Source organism: Haliotis asinina, chromosome 7 (genome assembly GCF_037392515.1).
Source record: "Haliotis asinina isolate JCU_RB_2024 chromosome 7, JCU_Hal_asi_v2, whole genome shotgun sequence".
Classification (NCBI taxonomy): domain Eukaryota; kingdom Metazoa; phylum Mollusca; class Gastropoda; order Lepetellida; family Haliotidae; genus Haliotis; species Haliotis asinina.
This window is the reverse complement of record NC_090286.1, coordinates 6,799,016-6,826,044: the sequence shown is the minus strand read 5'-3', so window position 1 is coordinate 6,826,044 and position 27,029 is coordinate 6,799,016. Positions and strand designations below refer to the sequence as shown.

The window sequence follows — 27,029 nt, the reverse complement described above, 5'->3', positions numbered from 1 at the left end:
ACCTCCTATCCTTAACAAGACTTGTAACACTTTTGTCAGTTCAGGTGAAACTACGTATTTCCAGTTTAACTGTCTTCTACTAAATTTCACCACTACACTGCATCAGACGTATTTGTTATTTTTTTTTTTTTTTTTGTCAAAAAGTTTCCACAGTAAGCCACACTGAGGTGCATAGTAAAAATACAATCAGTTTATTTTAATTATTTTTTGGAATCTGTACAAATGTGAGCCTGCAACTCTCCAGATGAGCAGTTATTCTAATCGTTGTCCCGCCAGGTTACTTGGGGCAGTAGTTATTTCAGACACAGTGTGAGTGTTGACAGTTATATGTAACAGCCCATGAAAGTTAATGAGATCGTGATTAATATGCTTTCCCCTAACAATCCACATGCAAGCTGACATGCTGAGTGAGCACTGCACATTTACCCATACCACCCCTCTCTCCCTCAGTGTTGATGATGGCAAAGTACACAAGAGGTCAACAACACAACCTCTACGTATGGCAGGGTCAAAGAGTGCTCAGGGAGTTATGTCCCCTTTGAAATCCTCCAAGGTTTCCTCAGCTGTGCTGGCAAACAACCACGCTAACGCATCCACCAAACGGAGCACACGACTGACAGGAAGTTCACTGTCAAGTGCCAAGAGGTATGTATCTGCTGTTTGCTGGTATGCATCCTAAGTCTGCTACCTGTGAGGGGTTGGCACACCTACCCATTCCCTTGCACAGTGCACAGAAATGTCACCCATCATGCTCCCTCCTTAGAGACCATCTCAGAATGTCATGATATGTCCTTTCAGTGTGATCATTGAATCTGTGTGTGCTCATTTGAACGTCTTTCAACTAGGATCTAATCAAACATTGCAACACTAATGATACTCAGTAATGATGTTATCAAGTAAATATTTCTTTTCTTAATTGCAAAATGTACTGTCATTACACATGATCACTGCAAATCGGAAACCATTTCATTGTATTTTTTAGTTTTAAAAATAAGAAATGAGGAAGAATGTTGTATTCTGTCAGAGAACATGATCCAGTGATTTCTGAGTCAGTCATGTGGCATCCTCTGTAGGTGTGAACATTTCATGGACACTGGAAAATAGAATTTTGCAAGGATCAGGGTATCACTGAATCTGTGGCAAGGATAGGTGACATATTTCTGCAGTGTGCATGGGAGATGGCGGACAGATATGTATGGATGGGCCATAGGATTAGTAATGTCATGTCCAGTGATAGACAAAAGACTGATGATAGTTTTAGTGCAAGAAGTCCATTTTTGTCAAAAGGAAGATTGCTGGACAGAAACTTTGTCATTCAGAAAAATCTATCTTGGATGCTTTTTGGTAAACTATGTTTTCATATTACTATTGCAGGAAGAAGTAGTTCAGATGCACATAGCTTGATAACATTTATGCCTTATCCAAAACTGTCACATCAAGATAACAATCGATGTCACCTTTACTGGTAAAGATGCACTGAATGCTGATTTATCTTCTTCATACTGACACAAGTGCCTGTTTTCTTGTAGAAAACATCAACAGTATTGTTTGAGGAAAACCATTCAGTCTAGGTAGGCGGGCATCGTGCTGTGGTACAGCTTCCAGTCAACAGGTCACCTCGACCTGGTTGACACTTACTGCCTGCTTTTATCAATACCTCCTCATTTGATATTGTTATTTTATCAACTATTTAGTTCACTAAGTTTTATTGCTCACATTGGTTTTATATCCCCCCTTGTGGTGCATTATTCATGTTATTTTAACTGTCATAATCTTTCATTCAAGATTTTCCAGTTTATTTTTTTTATGTGCTTGTGGGTGGCCTTTCTGCTTAGGCCAAAGAGACTCGTCACAGGTTTTGTCAACATGAACTAATAACAAGTAAAATGATTAAAACAAAAGCAAATAACTGAGAAACTAAAACTACACTATAAGCCTATTGTAATTTGAGCTGGTCCTTGATTGTCCATTATCATTTATAATCAGAATGCAACATGAGAATTTTGGATTTGTAGACCCATATTTTGGCACAATAGTTACATGAAATGACTTATAAGTAAGCAGAATAAGATGAAGAATTATGTTTGAGCAGCAAAGGCACCCACAATGCAGTTGTGTGACACCTGCAATGCATTTGTGTGTGTTAAGTCATTGTTGGTACTTCCTAATAGTCTCACAGTCAACAGCGATAACTGTTGGATGCTATTTTGATCCTTGCATGGCTACACGAGATGATGTTCTTTCATCATTTAGTTCATTTCATTCACCCATTACCATGTATACTACCAGCTTTCTATAAATGATATCATATGATATGGTTTGGTTCAGGTGCATCTAGTTTATGATGTATGTACTTCTAACTGCACTGGTCTGTGTGCATTCGCCTTTGATAATCTATGCACTAGTAATATTACTTTGTAGAGAGATTTCTTTTTGTTTTGCTGAAGGGATCATTTGTTTTCATTAGGTTTTCAAGATAAACTTTTCCTTTTGGCTTTGGTATAGATGCATACCATAATAAATTATTTTTTGTAGTGGAAAATTCTAGAGTTTTGATTTTTAAGTTTTGTTGGTACTTATTTATAGTCAGATCAGATAGTAATGACTTTGAACCAGTTTTTCTTGACTATACTTGAGATGGAACTTTTTATGGTAAAGCAATCCTCATTCACAAATCATAGATGTCTGAAATGAAAGCAACTAGAAGGAAGTTTGCATCTATTGTGTGCACATGTTTTCCTTGATGTCGTTCTGTGGCGCACTGTGGTGTTGTAAGCAGATATTGTGGCCTGCATAAGTTCAGTCAGCATTGCTACATGTTAACCATCCACCTGTGTCATGCAGTTTTCACTTTGATAGGTAGCTTGGTGTAAGTGTTTCTTCCATAGATATTGCATGATAAGTAGATGTAACCATCATGGTTTTCGGATCTTGTTTTACTTAATGTGTCTTACTATATTTTACATTGAGTGTATGGATTAATAAACATTATGTCTAATGTGGTGAAGGGAAGATAATTCTGATAATCATATACCTACTAATAGCAGTGAACATTGACCATGATACTTTATTACGAAACTAACCATGGCATGAGTGGCCTAGCTTTGCATGTGAAGTGACGAGTTTCACCTTATATGGGATGCTAGAGTAGATGTAGATGTTGTTGTGTGGCATGACTCGATCACACTTTGATCGTTAAATGAACGTTTTCAACATGTCTGATCTTGTCCTTTCTTTTTGTCTCATCTAGCAGCTGGACTAGGCGTAGCCTTGATTTAGAATCTGACTACCATGATAATAAGAGTTTGGACAATAAAAGCAACCTGTATTCTAGTTCGAGGGATATTTATAAAAGCACAGCTGATATCAACAGTTCCTGGCCCTACAAATATCATTTACGCTCCAACTATACAGTAAGTCGAACTCTTCTATACTCCTGTCAAGTCCACTCATTTTTCACTCTATCAGACCTCTGATCAAACCCAGCACCACACTATTTTTGAATTCATTAAATGATAGTAAATTAGTTTGTTTGTCAATTTAGTCATTTTTTTGCATTCTTAGGTTACCACATTACCATGGGAAATGCTGAAATAGTCACTAGTCATATTGCCCTAACAATGGATCAGTGCTTTCTGCCCTAACCATATCAACAGAACCTTTGGAAATAATTAAACTTTCTGGGTCAAAATTAAGAATTTAAGTTTCATATTTAGCTCATGTCTTAAGACAACACATCTGCTCTAGATTTGCTAAGGCAAAGTCATGATGGTACCAGTTAATCTGTAGGCTTTCATCAGTCCTGTTAAAAGTAGTTTTCACCTTTGCTTAGAAAGTACCCAGAATGGCAACTGTGAGTGTATTCCAGAATATTCTTGCAGATATTAAAGTATGTTTGTTTCTGTACTTGAAGTAGTTTGAGGCGTGGTCTGGTATGATTGATGTGCTAAACAGAGGTTCATGTACTGGACTTGGTACTTTACTAAGAGAACATTATCTCAGTGTAACATTGCTTATCTGGAAGAGGTTTTGGTAGCTACTGCTTAATTCAGCCTTACTTGATGGGAAGAAAAACTGTTGAGTGTCACCTTCACTACCATAACATTCATGGGGCTACATGTAAACTCCTGCATTGGGTCATGGTCGATAATCCAGTGTATGATATCTCCGTGTGATGATATCGCTACTTCCTCATTATCTCCTTGTTATTCATCCTCGATATCTCCAGTGTATATGTTCAGGTGAATCTCCATCATACTTGGATGCATCTAAGGCCTGATAATTTTATTACCTCCCTTGGCTGGCTCCTCATTCTCACAGTAGCCAATCAGATAGGTCGCCGTTACAACCGAGTGTCAACAAAGATAGCGGTTACTGCCATGAATGATTGTTTATAGTGCAACTCAGATTTTTTTTTTTAAATCATACAAACTGACAAGTCTCAAACTTTAAAAACATAAGCAAGAACTCCTTGTTGTTCTTTCAGAGTACCTTTGTATTATATGTGTTGGCAAGTTTAATTGGTTAGATCATTTAAGAAGAGAAAGTGAGTTGTGATTTGTACGCTCAACTTCCCAGCGTAGACACCTACCTTGAATATACGTAACTTCTTTGCTACCTCATTTTGGAAATTACATCACTTTTTAAATCCAACTTATTACCAAAATTTTACTTAAGCGTTAGGTTGAAGTTCGCAAGTCAGAATGACAGTTCTGGGGCCCGTTTCACAAAACTCTTGTAGCCTTAAGATCTCGTAGCCATTGTACATCCTATACTGTAAGACAGGAGCTATGGATGCTACGAGAAAAGTTACGAGATCTTAGGCTTACGAGAGTTTTGTGAAACGGGGCCTTGATCTTGAGTTTTGAGAGGTATTGGCATTCAGGACATGCTCAGGCTGGTTGTAAAATGAAAACATGTTATTAATCACCTTATACTTAATAAGATGTTTCTGAAGACGATGATGATACTTATGCACCATGTTGTTCACTGTTGCTAATTTTCCAAGGACAACTACCCAGTTTGAGCATTATACAAGTTGGTATCAATGTAAGGCAGCGGCAGAAAATAAGTCCTCATTACAGGATCGAGATGCCGTACAATGGGCAGTCGAGATTTGGGAGGTTTTGTATTTGAGAGTTTAAAATGTCCCTGTTACTATGGTTACATATGCTCTTCTGAAGCTATGTATGGTAGGAAAGGATGTATTAATTACTTACTAAACCATTGTTAGTACTGGTCCAGGTTTTTTTTGCTTTTTGATCATTCTGATTTGCAGATGGTGATTTGATCATACATGACAGTAGTTCTGCTGCTTTTGTGAATGTTACGTTCAAACCTAGAGTTTCTTTTCTGTCTGTTGACTTTTTTTGTGATATTAACCCGGTAGAATAATTATCCTTCAAATTTATCTGCATGCCAACAATACTTGAATTTCAAGTTGCCATCATTAAGTGTAAACTTGGAGGCATTGATGGCATAGCTAAAGGGAAATAACTCTGACATGACACATACAGCTGGTTAAGGACAGTTCATTGATTTGTCCAAAGAACAATAGTTAAGCACTGGTCTACCCTCAGAATTGCGTCTTACAAGTCAAGCCTTGATACTTTTACACAAATCAGTCCTAAATGTAGTTGGTACATATGAATTATTTGCTTGAACAGATATGTTCCAAAGTACATATGTGAAGACAGGGAGTCAAGTTCACTTGCCATTTATTCTGTGTTTAACGCAGCTGCTGATGTCATCAGTTGTCTCAATGAGAGTAGAGTAGTGTAACTGGATGGTGCTTTTTAGCATCAGGTCATTTGAATCACAGCTGCAAACCTATATGAATCCAGAGTATTTATCCCTGTAGAATGGAGATTTGGTAACCAAGGCTGCACTTTTTTAATATGGGAAGACTTTGTTCCTAACAAGCCAAATGCCTAGATATATTTAAACAACACATGTATCCCCAGCATCTTACACTGATTGCACATGGTTAATGAATTAACATGGTGGTTAGGCTTGGTAATATCAATCTCACTGAATTTATAAGTTAACAAAGTGTTGTTAATATTAGTGTTAGTGTGCAAACCATTGGATGCATGTTGTTGTGATGTGTTGTCCCTGAAGAAACAGATATGTCGTAGACTAGCTTGTCATGAAGAAACTTGATCCAATATGCCCGACTGTGTTGTCATGTCCTGGTTGGCACTAGCTGGTGGTTCACTTCTACCTGTTTGTTTACAACATGTACAATAGGCACGTTCAAGAACTATATACCATACATTTACAGAAGGGCATGGTTTGTGTTGCATAGCATGTGTTCTCTTGGGGTTTGACCATTATGTTGTCGGTCAAGAACTGTCTGTTGAAGTGATGGATGCTTTTAAGGGAAAAATACATGTGTACGGGTGTACGTTTTTTCATTGTTTCATACTTTTTGTGTAGCTGCAATAAAATGTTAATTCAAAATTACAGGGATATGCTATGAATGGATAACCAGAAGATGCTGTCAGCAGAATCAGATTGACATTTATCAGTTATTATTTCAGAATCTTTTGAGCATGAAATATTGTAGCAATGGTGGATTGAGTTCTACTCCTAGAATTACAGATAATGGGTCTAAATATGCTGAATTTGCAAATAGCTGATACGGGGTTGATAGAACTAAAATGCACATTCTCTTACCAACCACTTGAAAGTAAATGAGATTCATTTTTTACTTGTGCTACTTTCTATTCTCAGATCGGTTCCTCATACTCGTAGTGTGAAGACGTCCCATCTACGATGATAGCAACCAGTGTTCGAGCAACGCCCACCAACCGAGTCACAACGTTATTATTGTCCATATTTCCTGGCGTGAGGATTTAAGAATGTGTACAGTTCTATTTTTATAGGGGATTCACTTAGTCACATACTGCCCTGCTTCAGGTGTCTGTAGATATATTTTGTCATGTGGAGCATGGCAGATAAATAAACCAGTTACATGTACAGAAAAAACAACATTCAGCATGTATGCAAACTTATTTTGTTACAAAATAATTATTAAACAAATGTATTAAGATCTTAAATCATATTTCCAAGGCTACATTTCTTATGGCAGAATGTTTTACTTTATTATTTTAATATGCTACAGGTATTAAATTACTTGGAACATTTTAAGAATGAAATTTCTACACATGAACTATGTATATGAAACCATTCTGTAGGGAGAGTATTGGTTATATTTTAACCCAGTGACAGATAGTATTTATCACTGGGAGACGGAGTTAACTGTTGTATCATCTATGCATGTCATAATATTTAACACAACGCCCATCTAGCAACGTTACACCTTCAGGCATATTTACAAGCCTGTTTTATGTTCTCATTTCCCTTTTTATGAATCATAATGACATGTATATTTTTAGTCCTAATATGGAGAGGTCGGAAGTTCACAGTCTGTGTTAATATCCTGATTTTTCCGAGTTTTAATCTTATCCTTATGGTTACTGATTGCATTAAATGATATATGTATTGATTGATGAATAGATATTTCCAGCAGGACACTTGACATCTTGGTGTTCAGGTGGTGAGATATTAGACTGTTTTGATTATATGAGAGTTGTTCTGTGATAATGGCCTCTTTTAAGGTTTGCATGTTACATTCTGTTCTTTTATATCATGTTGATGTGTCTAACTCACATGGTTGAGATTGCTGTTCCCCGTTGTTGGTTGGTGTATTGTAGTTGAAGGTTTCTATACCAATCTGTATACAAATATTGAAAGGAGCAGTGCTCAGTATCTATTTATTCTAAAGGTTTTAGGTAGCAATTTTTAACTTGTGATGCTAAATGAAATGTATGCTTCTGTTCTGAAACATAAATGACCTGCTCACTTTGTAGTTTTGTTTGACAAATGGATTCCACTTTTGAAGGTCGGAAATAATGCATGGTAATTGATTAGCACCACCTGCCTATGATATGACTGTAGCAAGCCAGGTTTGTTACTGTATTTTTGTATGTTAACCCATATTTATTAAATGCTTCTTACGAAACATGTCAAATGGTTTCTCATGTTTGCCAGATTTTCAAAATGTGAATTGTGTGCACAGAAGTGGAGGTTCTACCATTTGCTGCCTTGGTTAATTTCTGTCAAGTCGATCATCCAAAGATTGTTCATTCTTTAAATCTTCCTTAAATGTGTCATTTAGAGGGCCAGTTGGAGATGAGTGTGTAAGTGTGTGTGTGTACTAATATTAATTATAAAGTTTTCATTTCACAAGAGAAAAACATGTTTTTCAGTTACTGTCAAAATTGAACAATCAAGTAAATTCAAATTTACCTATGATTAATTAAACTGATGAAAGTCTATTGATACGTTTTGGACAGTGTTATGTAATAAATTAAAGCAATTGGTTTTCAGTTTGAAGAAAGTTCATGTAAGATGATGCCACAACCCCTATTACAAGCATAATGTTACCATGAAAGAAGCAAGCAATAACACTTGTATGGTTGGTGAACAGAAGGTGCGCAATAATAACATTTCTCTGTGATCTCTTGTAAGGAACAAAAATCATCTGCTCCCTGTGAACATAGAGTTTTGAAAACAGTTCTTGTGACAACCAGAATCCTGAAGCCAGCTTTCATTATTATGTAAATAAAATATGTTTGGAGAGTTGTCTCCCTTCAGTAGATCAATCTTGACATTGCTGACCACATGTTCTGACTTACTGCAGTTCACATTTCTGAAAAGGCAAAATTAGCAGTTATCAACATTTTTCTGATTTATTCATGGCCCAATAGTTGTAGACTATAACCATTAAAGTAACTAAGAATTCTGGTTGCTAAGTTCTTCCTTGAAAGCAGCACTTTGGAGAACAATTGAACATGTTGAAATGTACCTAGACTGTCTCCTGGTCTCTTGTCTTCTTTTGGGATGAGCTAGCTGCTTCTCTCCCTGCTCCTGTATGTGGGCTTTAGTTTGTCGGCATGTTAGGGTGTATCTGTACATGCTCATAGAAGGATTGTCATGGTTGTATATTTGATACTATTTTATCATACAATGCTATTGACATTTAGAAAATATGAATTAAAATATATTACAATGAAGATGTGTGTTTTTTGTCATTTTGATAGTATGCAGTTTATTAAGCATCTTGAGCTGTTCAGGGCTTTTATTCTTGCAGGAGGTGACCAACTTGTGGTAACTTGTCAGATTTGAGGAGCTGCAATTTGGTACTGTATCAGTCAGGAGGCCAGAGGTTAAAGCTTCATTTAGGGTTTCATATTTCACTTTCTTCCCAAGCAAGCAAGCAGGCAGGCAGGCAGTGAAACTGATGCCCTCCTCCACTTTCCTGAGCCCCTGCTGTGCAGGGTTGTACACTGATTTGACTCTTGACACCTAGTGAACATTTGATTCCCTCCAGAGTAGGGGTGGGTTGGGGAGGAGTGATATTGGCTTTGTATCCTTGTTGTTATTATCAACACATCAAGAAGACAGGTATGTTCTCTATAATATCCTGGAGGTTCTAAATTCTTTCCAATACACGAGGTTCTCTAAAACGCAATAATAATATAACATTCTTCCCGAACCTGTAAAGCCTCAAATGAACCCTGCTTGGTTTTAGTATGTTTACTTGTGTGTCAGACCACATGTCATGGACTACCGGAATAAACTAGCTGACCATACCGATCTCCTGACAATGTAGATGAACAGAGACCATCTATTATAAACTAGCTGACCATACCGATCTCCTGACAATGTAGATGAACAGAGACCATCTATTATAAACTAGCTGACCATACCGATCTCCTGACAATGTAGATGAACAGAGACCATCTATTATAAACTAGCTGACCATACCGATCTCCTGACAATGTAGATGAACAGAGACCATCTATTATAAACTAGCTGACCATACCGATCTCCTGACAATGTAGATGAACAGAGACCATCTATTATAAACTAGCTGACCATACCGATCTCCTGACAATGTAGATGAACAGAGACCATCTATTATAAACTAGCTGACCATACCGATCTCCTGACAATGTAGATGAACAGAGACCATCTATTATAAACTAGCTGACCATACCGATCTCCTGACAATGTAGATGAACAGAGACCATCTATTATAAACTAGCTGACCATACCGATCTCCTGACAATGTAGATGAACAGAGACCATCTATTATAAACTAGCTGACCATACCGATCTCCTGACAATGTAGATGAACAGAGACCATCTATTATAAACTAGCTGACCATACCGATCTCCTGACAATGTAGATGAACAGAGACCATCTATTATAAACTAGCTGACCATACCGATCTCCTGACAATGTAGATGAACAGAGACCATCTATTATAAACTAGCTGACCATACCGATCTCCTGACAATGTAGATGAACAGAGACCATCTATTATAAACTAGCTGACCATACCGATCTCCTGACAATGTAGATGAACAGAGACCATCTATTATAAACTAGCTGACCATACCGATCTCCTGACAATGTAGATGAACAGAGACCATCTATTATATGATCTCTGCTATGAATAAGTAAATGATCCTACGGCTTATCAGATGAGCCCGTCATTTTGTCTTCATGAAACGAAAGGAAAGGGTTGTTAAACATTCTCAATCAAGCATTGGTCTGCTCTAGTAGTAAATTCCTAGCTTAACATTTGGCATACCTAGACTGCCACCAGGTTCTCGCCAGGTACAGCCGCTACAGTCTTGACAGTCATGGGCAGATCACATCTTCACTGCTGTGGAGTAGCCTGTGGGCGTCTAATTGGAAACCCATGCGTTTTGGGGAGGTTTCCGTCCCAGCCCATTCGTCAATATAATTCAGTCAAAGACTGGGTGGATTTCTCCCCAATCACTGCAGTCATGATCTGTAATTGTGTAATGGTTTCTCTTTGCGCTGTGTCCTGTGACTTATTCTTTGAACTCAAGAGAAGTGTGTCTGTCACATACCAGAACGTTCACGTCCTGGTTCTCAGAACCGAGAATCACATGGCCTCGGAAATAGAACGATAACTTCATGCATGCACATATCACACACAGATGTGGCGTGACCGAGAATTTGGATTGGATGAGATGAAAATATCCACTGACAAGTTGTTTTATGCTGCTTTTTTTCACTGTCACTGTTTGGGACACCAGAAATCGAGACCAAACAATGTGCTTATTTGCTCATACCCGCTTTCAAAACTGACTTGAATGTTCCAAACACTTGACTACCCTTTCGGACTTAGGGGACATAAACAAACATCATTGGTACATAAACCCATGTACCCCTCATGACCAGTGAACAACTTGTAATGTTCCTGGCAATCCAAGTCAAGTCGTATCTAATTTCTTTGAGTGGCATGTTAGAAGCTGGGAAGTACAGTATAGACGAACGTCATGGAAATGCATTTCTTGCTTATCAACAGTGCAAGATTCTGAATCGAATCGCCGCACTCACGAAGTACAGAAGTTGTTATTCTTAAAGTTTGTCTATGAGGTCGTATCCAATACCTCCTACCGGAAGGACTGAATGACGATCTAGCCCAGCCAGTACGGACGTGATGTCGACTATACTGAATGAGGCTCGTTGTGCTGCTACTGTCAAGGTGGGAAGACCAAGAGCAGGAAGACCCTTAATTGCCACCGTTAACATGGCTAAGGAAAACGTCGATGCGATTATGGATGATAGATTTCTCACCACCCGTCCAGTTCAGTAATAATCCCTCACTGAGGAATGTGGCAATATTCTGAGGATTAAAATTAGAATGACTCTGGACTGAAGGTTTCTTACTCGACCCGGGGCCGCCACCTCTCATGAGAAAAATTACCAGACCTATCTGATGTTTAGCGATTTGTAACAATGTATGGGTAACTACTACCAACCAGACACTTCACAACAGTCAAAGCTGTCGAAATATTAAATTGATTGGCGGAACATCAAACGACAAAATACACGCTTCAAGTTGGGGGGATCCCAAAGGAGTAGTGGACGAACTCTCTATAGACGATTAGGGTTATCTTCTTGGGCACCTACGTAGAATATTAGGGCTGAATGCCACGGAACATTGTTCAGTCAGGACAACGAGACCGAAGTCAATTATGCAGACTTCATGGTTGGGTTACACAGTTATAGCTTTATACACATTGATCACACTCCACATTTAATAGATTTCGCACAAATGGATTTCTTTCTCCTCCCATACATGAACAACGATAGTGATGTCAAGGTCATGCATATGTTGGTGACGTCATTTCTGCGCTTCAGATCAGCAACAGCAGAAACCTCCCACATCAATGGCACGAAGGAACGTCAGTGCCCTGGGCCGAAGTTTATGGCCTCTGGTGGCATTGTGCTCACGTGGACTCCACCAAAACAGTCCATCATAGTTTGGCTCAAGAGTGTTTGAGCCACCCCTTTAGGTAATAGTTGCCATGCACCAGATTGCGTGTTCATTACCTTGCATTATCAACTTCTTGGAAAATACTGTTCCTTCGTGCGGTGTAACGGGTCACGCCAATTTAGATTCGTGATGATGTGTAGGACAACAGATGTTGATATTAACCAGACAGATCCTTCAGGAAAACAAACAGACGCACTCCGACCTCAGTGATAGCAAAATTCCCGTGACTCATTGTTGCTCACGATGTCTTCCAATGAAGCGATACAAAATCAAGTTAAAACCCGTACTTATTGCGCGCAACCTGTATATCATACAATATATATGTTCAGCGTGTAAAAAGCTAGGCAACTCCTTTACGTCGCAAAAAGGGTCAATGTATTCTATCACCCCGTTGACATGTGTGTCCATGGCCCACTGTGATAATGACGACCTTCATCTACATTGCATCGTATCAGTGTCTCCAGTACTCGCACGAATATACATATATATATGCTTAAATCGGCTCACACGGTCACTATCAGTTAGCACACAAAGGAGAGCGTGTCACCGTTGTGAGGTTCAGGTAGGTAATAATACGTATATTGGCACGTAAGATTTATTTTCACAACAAAGAACCCCCACATATACCATTCTTTTAATTAATTTATATCAAGGCCTACATTCTTCCAAGGAACTATAAGTCTTATTAATGAAGGCGTGATTTTATGGGCGTCAGCTTCCTTAGTTGAGGTACACAACGTTTCGGAGTACACGTATGTTCTTAACCTCTTTTCACTCACCTGTTGATTCTCGCCTTTGCGTGTATCACTTCTACATGCCGTCCAAAGACTACAAAATGTACATATATAGATCAGCTCCTCAGGACTATATCCTCAACGTAGTTCCACCATCACCTGTTATCCCCAGGTCTGTATGTGCTACATAGTTCCACCATCACCTGTTATCCCCAGGTATATATGTGCTACATAGTTCCACCATCACCTGTTATCCCCAGGTCTGTATGTGCTACATAGTTCCACCATCACCTGTTATCCCCAGGTATATATGTGCTACATAGTTCCACCATCATCTGTTATCCCCAGGTCTGTATGTGCTACATAGTTCCACCATCACCTGTTATCCCCAGGTCTGTATGTGCTACATAGTTCCACCATCACCTGTTACCCCCAGGTCTATATGCGCTACGTAGTTCCACCGCCACCTGTTATTCTCAGATCTGTATGCGCTGCGTCGTTCCACACTCCTTTGTATCCCCAGGTCTATAGGTTGTACAGAGCCCCACGTGGCCACCATTAAGTAAAGGGGTGGTTAAACCCCTTTAACCCTAAAATACTGGACGGAGTTTATTTAAGAATTGAATGTCAAATTGTGTGTTTGCACTGAGAAATGAACGATGTCAAAGCGTTTCTCAACCTCGTGTGAACGAGCGAGTTCACACGACACTTTGAATAACGCTTTGACATCGTTCTTTGTTCAGTGCAAACAAAAACTGATATTCAGTTCTTATTTCGCACTTTGAAGTTTATACATACGTTTTTACCCACTTCTACCTGATCATTGTTTAGTGATTCGGAGATGTTTTTATACGTGGAGAGGTTTACACGAGAGAAATGAAGCTTGAACTATAAGCTTTGGGGAACCTGTGTTAACTTCAAAATATGAAATTAAGTGAGCATAATCCCACCAGAGACCCACACACGCCTAGGTCCTGACGTTCCTTTCTACCATTGGCATGGAAGGCTTACCGTGGTTGCTGTTTTCGAGCAGAAATGACAACGTCACCACCCTATGTATGTCCTTGAAGTCAGTGTCATAGTTCGGGTGTGGGAAGAGATAGGAGTCTGTGCGTGACAAATCTATTGAATATGGAGTCACATGGTGGAAGCGCTGTCCACACGAAATGTGTAGTTGCCCCAAAAGCAGCTCCATTTCCTCGATGGACAGTGAAAGAAGAGCACGTGACACGAGAGTACAGGTAAGTTTTCCCTCTTATTTTGCAAGTGTATCAGGCTTTACCATTTGGCAGGCGGGTCTAACAATCTACAGTTCTTCTTATAATAGCTTGACACCCTCTATATCTATATTCACGTGAGAAAATTTGGATCGGCTGTAATGTAGGTCATTGTCTGAAATAGAGATTCATGAGATTCATGTTTCGGTTTGACCTCTGCCACACATGCGGTTCTACAAGTCTTCATTGGCCTCAGACTGCATGTTAAGGGGATCCACTACCTTTTCCATTGCCAGGTCAGGGTATCAACAACAGTGGGATTTCGACAGTAAATGCTCTAGAATCCATGCAACTACATGTACTACAAAGTAAATATCCAAGGCAATGGAAAGTTTCAACGCAACAGAAAAGGTACCGTTTGATTTTTCGACAGTAATTTGAGAATTACTGGCACTTTAAAGCCTACACTAAAATGACTATGTCTAAAAACTGACAAAGATCCACACGTCTATTGCGGATTTCGGGTTGAAATGATCATTTTCCGCGATTTTGTTTCTACACTCAGGAGGGTGCCCTCGCTCAACGCACAGTTGCAATAGATATCGACTGTGTCAAGCTATTACAGAAAGATCTGTCGATTTCTAGACTCGTCTGCCAAATGGCAGCCTGATATACTTGCAAAATAATGAAATTGCAAAGGAAACCATACCTTTACTCTACCCTGTGGGAGTGTGATCAACGACTTCAAACTTGTGAAAGCAGCAAGGAAAACAAGGAAAACTTGAATTCAGTTTAGTTGTCTTGATTGAACATCTTACACGCTGTGATGCTTTGCCATTTGGCCCTAACATAGTTCCATCGTGCCGTGTTATCACCAAGGCCCATTGCACTAAGCAGTCTTAGCGCTACAATGATTGTAACACCCATTCTCCAACATAGGCTTAAGATAGTTGTAGCTCTAAGATCGCTTTGTGCAAGTGGGCCCATATGGTCTGTAGATAAATATATACACAAAGACCTTAGTTAAGCATCGCCGATTGAATAAGCCCCGATATTAACCGTTTGGAGTATACCTGGGACATGATTCGTCGTGTTAAGAAAACAAGGGATCATCCCGTACAGAAGGTGGCCTAAACTACTTTTCACAAAGAATGGCGAAGAGTGTCGCCTCAGAGTACCTGGAGGCTGACAGGGAATGAGGAGGAGAGTGCTGGCTGCTATACAGTCACATTTTCACATTCACCAATAAATTCACATTCCAGGGCCATATTTGTACAGTGATAATTTTGTATGAAAATCAGTGTCTGCTGTTTAAAATGAGCAATTGTCATTATACAACCAACCTGGGTTCCAATAATTTTGTCGTTTTAGGAGTCAGTGGCTCATATGGATCAGAAAAAAGCATGGGTTTCCTTCGTGGTCACCACTAGACGTTTCATGTACGTGTTGAAAACCTCTCATTGTATAAATACAGGGGTGCACAATTAAGTTTTGTGTGTATAGTGTCTCTGTCACCTGATATGTCAAGGTCTGTACGTGCCACGTAGTTCCCACACGGATGCAGAGTGTGAAGCCCACGACTTGTGTTTCCCGCCGTGATGGAGTATGCCCACATCACATGACGGGTTCGATTCCCCACATAGGGACAATGTGTGAAGTCCATGACTGGTGTTTCCCGCCGTGATGGAGTATGCCCACATCACATGATGGGTTCGATTCCCCACAGAGGGACAATGTGTGACGCCCATGACTAGTGTTCCCCGCCGTGATGGAGTATGCCCACATCACATGACGGGTTCGATTCCCCACATAGGGACAATGTGTGAAGTCCATGACTGGTGTTTCCCGCCGTGATGGAGTATGCCCACATCACATGATGGGTTCGATTCCCCACATAGGGACAATGTGTGAAGTCCATGACTGGTGTTCCCCGCCGTGATGGAGTATGCCCACATCACATGATGGGTTCGATTCCCCACAGAGGGACAATGTGTGACGCCCACGACTAGTGTTCCCCACCGTGATGGAGTATGCCCACATCACATGACGGGTTCGATTCCCCACATAGGGACAATGTGTGAAGCCCATGACTGGTGTTCCCCGCCGTGATGGCGTATGCCCACATCACATGGCGGGTTCGATTCCCCACAGAGGGACAATGTGTGAAGCCCATGACTGGTGTTCCCCACCGTGATGGAGTATGCCCACATCACATGACGGGTTCGATTCCCCACAGAGGGACAATGTGTGAAGTCCATGACTGGTGTTCCCCGCCGTGATGGAGTATGCCCACATCACATGATGGGTTCGATTCCCCACATAGGGACAATGTGTGAAGCCCATGACTGGTGTTCCCCGCCGTGATGGCGTATGCCCACATCACATGGCGGGTTCGATTCCCCACAGAGGGACAATGTGTGAAGTCCATGACTGGTGTTTCCCGCCGTGATGGAGTATGCCCACATCACATGACGGGTTCGATTCATCACAGTGGGACAATGTGTGAAGTCCATGACTGGTGTTCCCCACCGTGATGGAGTATGCCCACATCACATGACGGGTTCGATTCCCCACATAGGGACAATGTGTGAAGTCCATGACTGGTGTTCCCCACCGTGATGGAGTATGCCCACATCACATGACGGGTTCGATTCATCACAGAGGGACAATGTGTGACGCCCACGACTAGTGTTCCCCGCCGTGATATTGCTATAATATTGCTAAACGTGTCGTAAAACTACTCACTCGTTCACTCCACCCTCACCAGATATCACAAGATCTGTATGTTCTATATCGTTCCACAGGTTAGATTAATCTACGTAGTTCCACCGTTCTCTGTTATCCACACCCCATGTTCTGCGCAGTTCAATCACCCGAGGAGTCCTAGATTCCCTGTTATCCTCAGTAGGTGTCACATCTCTGACTACTGTGTCACATCCCCAACTATTGTATCACATCCCTGACTATTGTGTCCCATCCCCGTCCATTGTGTCACATCCCCGACTATTGTGTCCCATCCCCGACTATTGTGTCACATCCCCGACTATTGTGTCACATCCCCGACTATTGTGTCACATCCCCTACTATTGCTACATCCCCGACTTTTGTGTTACATCCGTGACTATTGTGTCACATCATCCCGACCACTGTGTCACATCCCCGACTATTGTGTCACATCCCCTTCTATTGCTACATCCCCGACTTTTGTGTTACATCCGTGACTATTGTGTCACATCATCCCGACCACTGTGTCACATCCCCGACTATTGTGTCACATCCCCTTCTATTGTTACATCCCCGACTTTTGTGTTGCATCCGTGACTATTGTGTCACATCATCCCGACCAATGTGTCACATCCCCGACTATTGTGTCACATCCCCTTCTATTGTTACATCCCCGACTTTTGTGTTACATCCGTGACTATTGTGTCACATCATCCCGACCACTGTGTCACATCCCCGACTATTGTGTCACATCCCCGACTATTGCTACATCCCCGACTTTTGTGTTACATCCGTGACTATTGTGTCACATCATCCCGACCACTGTGTCACATCCCCGACTATTGTGTCACATCCCCTTCTATTGCTACATCCCCGACTTTTGTGTTGCATCCGTGACTATTGTGTCACATCATCCCGACCACTGTGTCACATCCCCGACTATTGTGTCACATCCCCTTCTATTGTTACATCCCCGACTTTTGTGTTACATCCGTGACTATTGTGTCACATCATCCCGACCACTGTGTCACATCCCCGACTATTGTGTCACATCCCCTTCTATTGTTACATCCCCGACTTTTGTGTTGCATCCGTGACTATTGTGTCACATCATCCCGACCACTGTGTCACATCCCCGACTATTGTATTACATACTCCACCTTTGTGCCTCGTCTCTAACTATTGTGTCACTTCTCAGACTATTGTGTCACATCCCCGACTATTGTATCACGTCACAGACTAATGTCCCCACTACTGTTACGCATATTCCACTATTGTGTCACATACCCCTTTAATGAATCACATATTCCACTACTGTTTTACATCCATGACTATGTGTTAGATATCTCACTATTGTGTTAGATATCTCACTATTGTGTTACATCCCTACTATTGTGTCATTCAGATAATGACGTCGTGTGCGTGGTACCGAGATGACGATGAAACCAATCTCCGAGCCCCCCACAAACTGGATCCACCGCAGTATCTGAGCACTGAAGAGCTGTATCGGAAAACGGGTGTCCGGTACGAGAAGGTCAGTGTGGACTTATCTTCAGTCTGTTGCACTATTTAATTGATTCATGCATGCCATACCAAAGTCGAATGAATGATGTATTGATTGTTTTGTTATGCTGCTGACAACCGAATTTGGAATGGAATAGCGAGCCAGTGAGTGATGTCATGAGCATCCCACTATGCTGGTATTCTTTTACACACTGGTCCACTTCAGTCACAACATGGAACAGAGGACGTCTACCAAACCGATCAGCGATGTGATTTTTGAATCTGGTATTAATCTGAATTGATATCATTTGGGGAAGGTGAACTACAGAAAGAATACTCTGGAGAAACAGATTGGTACCGAGAGGGGTTGGTTGTAAATATTACATCCTTTTGTTCAAATGCATCAGCGTCCTCTCGACTAGCAAATACTTGGAATAGTATTTCAGCGTGCTGAAGGGATAGACTGAGACTAGATGAAACAGAACCCGGACAATGTGTACCAACCTAGAAACATAATCGGGTCGAACCAGGCTTCGAATCAACGTCCGTAACTTTTTGGGATGCCAGTCTGTACAGAGATTTGTAGCTCCACGGAATTAGCCTTTCTCTCGTGACGTATTTGATCATTATCAATGTCCGGACCAGGTATATATTTTATGCATCACATATCTATCCACGCATTTTGTTGTAGGTTCCAGAATCTGTGTGCGACGATAACGAGGCTCTGGAGCGACTACCGTCCGAGCGGAAGTACATATTCCATGACTACATGGAGATGGATCGAGACGTCTTAAAGGACTACGACAAAATGGTGAGAGTTCACAGTTGGTTTCCATTCTGGAAGTTTGTTTGTAAAAGAGTAGGGCAGGTTTGCTTTCCACCGCATTTAGCAATATTCCAGTAATGTCGGAGCGATGTGCACCGGAAATGGCCTTCACGTATTGGAACCGAGTGGGGAATCGAACCCAGGTCGTCCGCGTGACGAGCGAACGCTTTACCATTAAGTTACGCCACTGACACGGTATGAGAAAAGGAAGGCACCCCGTAGGTAACCCCGTATCTGTTGATTGGTTAAGTAACGTTTTGATGTAGTTTTTCATCGAATTCAAGCTGATGGTTTCATAACGATGCATAAATCCACAGAGACACATACTAGTATACAATAAACACGGTTTTACAAAGCGGTCTTAACATTAAAATGATCTTAACTTCCATAATATGACATAGACTTACGAGAGCCGTAACGCTAAGATCGCTTTGTGTAAGTGGATCCTGAAGTTGTCATCCGTTCTTGTTCATTCTGTCTTTGTTTTCGACTGTGTTTTGGCGATTTCCTTCCTATGCCAGTCGAAAATGTTGCATACAAAACGACCGTGTTCCACTATCTTAAAGCGGTGGAGTATCTTAGTGGTTAAAGTGGTCGCTCGTCGCGCCTAAGACCCGGGTTCGATTCCCCACATGTGTGCAACATGTGAGACCCATTTCTAGCGGAATGTTGCAATAGCTGTGTAAACTAAACTTACTAACTCAAACTCCCCAAATCTTAAGCCTGGTAAGGGTCAGATTGATAACGACCATCTGATATAACTCGGGACTATTATCGCTTGGTGCGTTGGTCAGATGAATTAAAGGTAAGAGGTCCAAGGTTACATTTATCTGTACTTACGGCTAGGTTCATATTCCATGTTGGTCAAGTCACGTGCGAGCAATATACTCGCTGCTGGTCATACATTATACCACTCTTCATCAATGCTTCGACCAAAGCAAGTGGTGTAATCCCGTCTGGATAGTGTCACCAAAGTCACAACAACTTTATTGTCAGTTTAATTAGTAAATGCGATTAATTGTGATAGCTGGAATAGGTGTAAAATACACACGGCAGACAGAGACAACCGCTCTCTCGCTCTCTCTCTCTCTCTCTCTCTCAGATACAAAACTCTCTCTCTCTCTCTCTCAGATACAAAACTAAGTACATTTATGGTATAAACTCAAAAGTGATTGGGAGTTTTGCGACCTCTGAGGTATAGCTGATGACTATAGAGTAGCTTTGCTACAAATACGGGCGGAAGTGCTTAGCTAATATAATGTAGATGAACGCCATATACCAATGAAACACATCTCGTTAATCGATGAAATCATCTCTTTCTTTCTTCATATATATTCAGGACCTATTTACCAACATCCATAAATCTATTTTAAGTGACACCATGCTCAAAATAGCCATCGTATCACACTTCCCTACCCTTCTCCTAACCATGCAGTGTTATCATATAAACTCAACCCAGCGTTGGAGGTCATATACGTACTGATAAAAACTGATAACCGCTGGTGTAATTTGGTGACAAGCCGAAATTCGACTCGTGCATCTCGCGTGTTATTCCCGAATTCAACCCATGTCCCCTGGATTTATGTCATATTGGCCTTTGAACATCGTGACCAGCTTGTGTTATTCCGTCACAAGCTGTACAGCGGCTCGTGTTATGCCACCTAAAAACTTGCACGAATTTTGCCTCCACACTGACGCACAATTCGTCGTGGCAATGCGTGTCATTTAGATGGTACATATGAAAACGTGAAACCCACTTTGCGTACTGTTCGCGTCCTATTTACGCATAAGTTACGCACTTGGCACGAAATGTGTGACCTAAAATGGTGCGCATTGTCAAGCAGTGGCACGCTATGGTACGACGTATTAAGGTCTAGGTCAACTATTGTTGGCGCATTCTTTACGTATAGTGTACGTCATGGTTCCATAATGCGTGAAGCGGTTGTGGTATTAGTTGGTCCCGCTTTGTGCCTCTTAACGCTATGGGCACCAGGCCTTCATGAAGGACTGTGGACCTACAAGATGCTGAACACCAGAGGACAGGCTCATAATGCAGAAAACAACAGGCGTCTATCCACAAGGAAGATCCACGAGGATAAAGACTTTACCTGAGAATTTCCCACGACTTGCTCCTAGGCATGGTGGAGAAATTAACACGTCGTCTTGAGAAGAAGACCACATTCATGAGAGAACTGCTGGAGGTGTGACCCGAGCTGGCTTCCTAGCCACTGGTAATTCTTATGCAAGTCTACAGTATAGTTTCGAATTTGAAGTTAGTACAATCTGCAAGTTCTTACTAGAGTTCTGCAAAGACACCGTTAAGGTCCACAAGTACTCACGTGCCCAAAAACTGACGAAGAGTGGAAGGAGGTTTGCTGAAGGTTTTTAGCTGCGTTGCTATGTGGGAGCCACATAAGCTGATTCACTCTACTGCAGTTAGATAGACTTCCACAGCATTGTACTCATGGCCCGTATGGATTCTGGATACAGGTCCTTGTATGTTTATTTGGGGACAGAGGATGGTGATTCCGATGAAAGAACTGTACTCTTCATGCATGCATGTATGTAAGTATTCCTTGTCTCCTGCTGGCGGTATTCCTTTACAAGAGAGAATGGCTACACATGGTCCGATAGTGACCACGAATGTGGACCAAGTGGTTTCAGCAAGACAGGCATTAATGCCTGGTAATTACTGCCATTACTATTCTCTAAAGTCGTTGTGTAAAGAAAGGTATTATGGATAGTGTTTGTATTTCTTCCACACATTTGCTTACAAAATATAGACGGGAATGCGAAACCATAACATATCTACAAGAGAGGGGTTAAGTAAAAGATATGTATACGAGTTAAAGATATTAACATCTTCGGTGTCTGGGGTGATGAGGGGAGTGTCCATAGCCTTTGAATAAGGTGGACGCCCAATGCTACTGTCAGCTGAATCTGTAGAAATAAACTTCTCCCTCTCGTCAACCTCTATGTCCACCCTTCTCTGTGTCTCTTGTTCTTGTCCGGTCTCTTCTTGAAGTCTTCTATCCACTGCTGGTCCTCCCCCTCTTCTGGTTTTCTCCTTCTTGGCAGCCACCTTGTTGACAGAAGATGAGTTGAGGAATGAGGGGACAAGCTATGGGCACGTTTGGTACATGCGCAGTTATCACTGATATGTTCTTCAACAATGCGGGAAGTAAACGTAACATTGCGTACCAATTTCGTGACAAGCGTAAAGGTTTCGTGCCATGCGCAAATTATGCGTGAACTCTTATGACCACGAGAACAATTCGGGACAATACAATACACAAGCCCCGCCCGCCTACTTTACGACAAGTTAAGAGGTGTGAACTTTGTGCAATCTGCCGCGACCATGTCGCACACAGTTCGTGAGCAAAGCGGGCCAGTGTGTGACACCGCACGTCAATGCGCGTAGTACCGAAAAGGACACGCTCTGATACGCAACACTATCAGTGTTTGCAAGTAGGTTGCGCAATGTTCACGACTAGTTCACGCAAGTAGCAAGAAGATTGTGCGAGACAGAATTTGTTAGCATTTCAGAATATTCTTTACGCACTGGTACGCAGCCCCGCACACGCACACTTCACAACAGTTTACGCCGAGTTTACTCGTTGGCACGCAAAATCGCGAACCAGTGCGGCGTCAGGGTGGCTTGTTTCCCTTACAACCGTACAGCGATTCGTGCTCCTCTGTCAGGATATGATTCTGGCATATGAACATCGGAACTATTTTAAACAAGAACGATAACTCTGCTCCCGTTTAATGCCATCAGTACTACTGTAGACATTACTAGCTCACGCGTAGCTGCTTTATAAAGAATTTAAACCTCTTTCATATGATGCTACTGCTAATGATAAAAACAATAAGAAGAATTGTTGACAACATATTATACTGAAATTGTTTTCAGTTAGCAACAATATGCCAGGTTAATTGTAAATTCATTAACTTTCCCAGACATTTATGTGAAAGAAATCTCAATTTACAGGTCCACATTTGTCCCTACCAGAACAAATGTAAGGGTCTAGTTTGGTTATCAAAAAGATCTACCTGTAACAGAATAACATTTAAGATAAGAAGTTTTCGTGAAGATGCTATATGGTTTACAGGGGGAAAGAGATCCACAAATTATTAATTCGTGATATGTATTTTGCGGCTGCCCCCCTTGAATCTTTTAACAGTTTAATGTTTTGTTCACCACAATATTGATATAACGCTGTGTCATATGCCCTTATAGCAACCGTGACATCCACACCTCAGTTAATTACGTATGATTACAACTACCATTAACAAAAGGATACACATAATACTGAATAGTAAGTATGTAACTTTTGTATATTAACGCATAAACAGAACAAATACCTCTTGCATATATACAGATATGTCTAAACATATGCATAAAGTTTACTTCAGGGCATCATGCACATACGCTACGATTCCGACCAAAGAAACTTTTGTAAAAATATACGTGAAAAGAAAACGGTCAAACGTCGCTGGAAAAACTGATTTTTTTATGAAATTGGAGATTACATACATGGTGTTATTTTACCTTCAGGAACTAGGAAATTGCACCCAGAATTATTTAATTTTTAGAAATTCCATGGGACCATATTCCTGGATCCTGCTAGATCCTCGTCCGCGTCGCGGTCTCGTTTTGGATATTGTGCCCCTTCTATAAAACGTGAACTACGGCCCTGAGTGACGACTTGCTTCTAGTTTTCCTTGTTCACCATGTTGTCACTTGAATTACAATCATCGCCTAACCTGATGCAATCACTCATACAGATGGAGGTGTTCTATGATGAGCACTTGCACGAAGACCCCGAGATTCGCCTGATAGTGTCTGGGGCAGGCTTCTTCGAGGTCCGCAGCGTCGAAGACCGGTGGGTGCGCATCCACGTGCAGAAGGGAGACCTACTGGACCTCCCGCCCGGCATATGGCATCGCTTTGTGCTGGACGATAAGGTTAGTGGGTATGTCAGTCTTCTGGACGGGCTTCTGAGGCCACTTTGTGCTGGACGATTAGTGGATGTGCTACTTTAGGGAGGGGCATCCAATACCACCCAGTGCTGAACAAGGAGGTGTATCTGGACATGGTGGTGTGTCTAGACATAGAGGTGCATCTGGACAAGGTGGTGTGTTTGGACTAGGAAGGTTTATCATAACAAGGAGATGTATCTAGACACGGAGGTTGTATCAGAACAAGGATCTGTATCTGGACAAGGAGGTGTTTCTGGAGACTGGACAATGGGGTGTGTGGACAAGTTGGTGTGTCTGGACCAGGGGGTCTGTCTGGACGAAGGTGTGTGTCTGGACAAAGAGATGTGTCTGGACAATGGGGTGTGTCTGGGCAAGAGGATAGAGGGTAGTGTTTGGTCAAAGAGGTGTGTCTGGACAGGGAGGTGTGTCTGGACAATAGTGTGTGTCTGAACAAGGGGGGGGGGGGAGGGGGGAGAGGGGGTTGTCTGTCTAAACATGGGTGTGTGTCTGGACAAGGGTGTGTGTCTGAGCAAGGAGGTGTGTCTGCATAAGGTGGTATGTCTTGACAAGAGGATAGGGGGTAGTATCTGGTCAAGGTGGTGTGTCTACACAAGGTAGTATGTCTGAACCAGGAGGCGTATCTGGAAAAATAGGGTTATCTGGACAAGGAGGGTGTGTCTGGACAAGGATGTGTATATGGACAAGGAGTGTGTATCTGGAGAGGGAGGCGTGTTAGTGTTAGGAGGTGCATCTGATACCGCTCTGTGCTGGGCAAGGAGGGTGTCTGGACAAGGTGTGTCTCGACATGGGTGGGCGCCCTAATGCCGCCTTGTGCTTTGTACTGGACCAGGAGGGTGTGTCAGTGAGTATGGGAGAGAGAAAAACTGATATCTCTCTTCTTACGTAAACACCTCTCTCAATCTAATACCATGTCAATAATTACTTGTCCCTTGACGATGTTGTATTTTTAATGTCAGTGTTGTTGTTTTTCTCCTGGTGCTATGGTGCTGCTCTCTCTCTCTCTCTCTCTCTCTCTCTCTCTCTGTGTGTGTGTCACTCTCTCCCTCTGTGTGTGTGTGTCACTCTCTCCCTCTGTGTGTGTGTGTGTGTGAGAGAGAGAGAGAGAGAGAGAGAGAGAGAGAGAGCGTGAAGGCGTGAGGGTGTACGTGCCTGTGTGCCTTTGTCTCGTATTAGCGCTGATATCTAACGTGCTCTTGTTTTCCCTCAGGACTACATCAAGATGCTTCGGCTGTTCTCGGAGACACCCACATGGGAAGCTGAGTTCCGGAAGAAGGTGGAAAACCCACCAGCACGTGATCGCTACCGAAAAGCAATGGCAGCCATTGCTTAGCAGCATACTGTAAACACTTACATCAACAGCTCCTGGTCTGTCTTTTTTCTCAAACAACACAACATCTACGACGTCAGAAATATTTGTACATTCCAACAGGTTTTGAATAAACGAACAATATCGACAGTATCTGCATGTAATGTTTACACCCTTATACAGTTTATCAACAAAATAATACCATGTTAGAGCACATCGAATATCATGATGATCGCAGATTCTCCATCCTGCTCTTCTTTGTCCATCTCTGTCATAAAGTGCTATTACCACAGTCATCCCCCAAAATAATCTAAGGTCTAAAGATACGTGATACCTTTTTACAAATGGAGACACAAACATAGACGATTCTTTGATAATACAATTACGTATATCATTTTGGAATTCGTTATCATATTTTCTCGAGTAATCATCACTAGTTTCGACTGTTTAATTTACAAGATCTGGCTCAACAGAATATGAATGATTGTTACCTTCAACATTTATAAGTTTCAAGTTAGGTACTATCAAAACATTTGGTAAACTAATTTATGTAAATGTCTCGAAGATTTGTTAAATGATTAAATTTGAGACTTTTTCTTATATTTCAATGCTGATATTGTGACACGTGGAAAGATTTTACTTAGCAGCATGCTACTAAACGTTTTATTAACGGTCGATGACGTCATCAGATATGAGAACATAAGCATCATCCACAGAAATGCAAGTATCATCAACTCTGTTTCTCACATACCATCCAAATATCAACATGTCAAATATATGACTGTCCTATTCAGTCCTTACAGGGCAAACATTAACTTGGAGTGCTAAACCATGAAGATCCGGGTTAGAACTGGTCTTCAGTAACTCCTGCTTGTCGTAAGAGGCGATTGACGTGATCGGGGGATCAGGCTTGCTGACTTGGTTGACACGTGTCATCGCTTTCTCAAACGCGCAGATCGATGCTCATGGTGATGATCACTTGATATTATGGTCCAGACTTGAATTCATACAGACAGTCGCCGTATAGCCGGAATAGTGCAGAGCGTGGCGTAAAACTAAATTCACTCTCCAATGTGTTCAGAGGGTACACGAGGCAAGGTTGCCCAAAGCACGGTGATTGTGTGGAGTTGCGTCCCTTGGAGCGTCCCAAACCTATGATCGTTTCAAATCCATGTTTGACGGATCATGTTTTAATGTTTGTCAGCAGCGTGACACAACAGTGACAAAAGTGATTAAGGCCTGCACCGCATGGGGATTGCATCCCGTAACACTCCCATAAAAAAACTCAAACACTGAATAGGCTCTCTGTTGTGACATTGCTTACCT

The 27,029-nt window shown here is 41.6% G+C and overlaps 2 protein-coding genes across 9 annotated transcripts in view; both read left to right on the top strand.

The window, feature by feature from the left end:
- Positions 1 to 9,080, top strand: part of LOC137290360 (dual specificity protein phosphatase CDC14AB-like) — a 36,675-nt gene extending 27,595 nt beyond the window's left edge. For 2 of the 8 annotated variants that reach the window (XM_067821237.1, XM_067821238.1), the window contains exons 13-16: positions 451 to 645; positions 1,530 to 1,571; positions 3,251 to 3,413; positions 6,736 to 9,080. In XM_067821237.1, coding sequence (XP_067677338.1) covers positions 451 to 645; positions 1,530 to 1,571; positions 3,251 to 3,413; positions 6,736 to 6,756 — 421 coding nt within the window. In that variant the 3' untranslated portion in view covers positions 6,757 to 9,080. The remainder of the gene's footprint in view (positions 1 to 450; positions 646 to 1,529; positions 1,572 to 3,250; positions 3,414 to 6,735) is intronic. The other 6 variants (XM_067821239.1, XM_067821240.1, XM_067821244.1 and 3 more) reach the window with 4 other exon arrangements.
- Positions 9,081 to 12,816: 3,736 nt separating this feature from the next.
- On the top strand, positions 12,817 to 26,308 carry LOC137291461 (acireductone dioxygenase-like). Its single transcript, XM_067822812.1, has 5 exons — positions 12,817 to 12,951; positions 18,470 to 18,598; positions 19,259 to 19,378; positions 24,182 to 24,361; positions 25,605 to 26,308. The coding sequence occupies exons 2-5, from the start codon at positions 18,473 to 18,475 to the stop codon at positions 25,725 to 25,727; spliced, it is 549 nt and encodes a 182-aa protein (XP_067678913.1). The 5' UTR covers positions 12,817 to 12,951; positions 18,470 to 18,472; the 3' UTR covers positions 25,728 to 26,308.
- Positions 26,309 to 27,029: the final 721 nt, after the last annotated feature.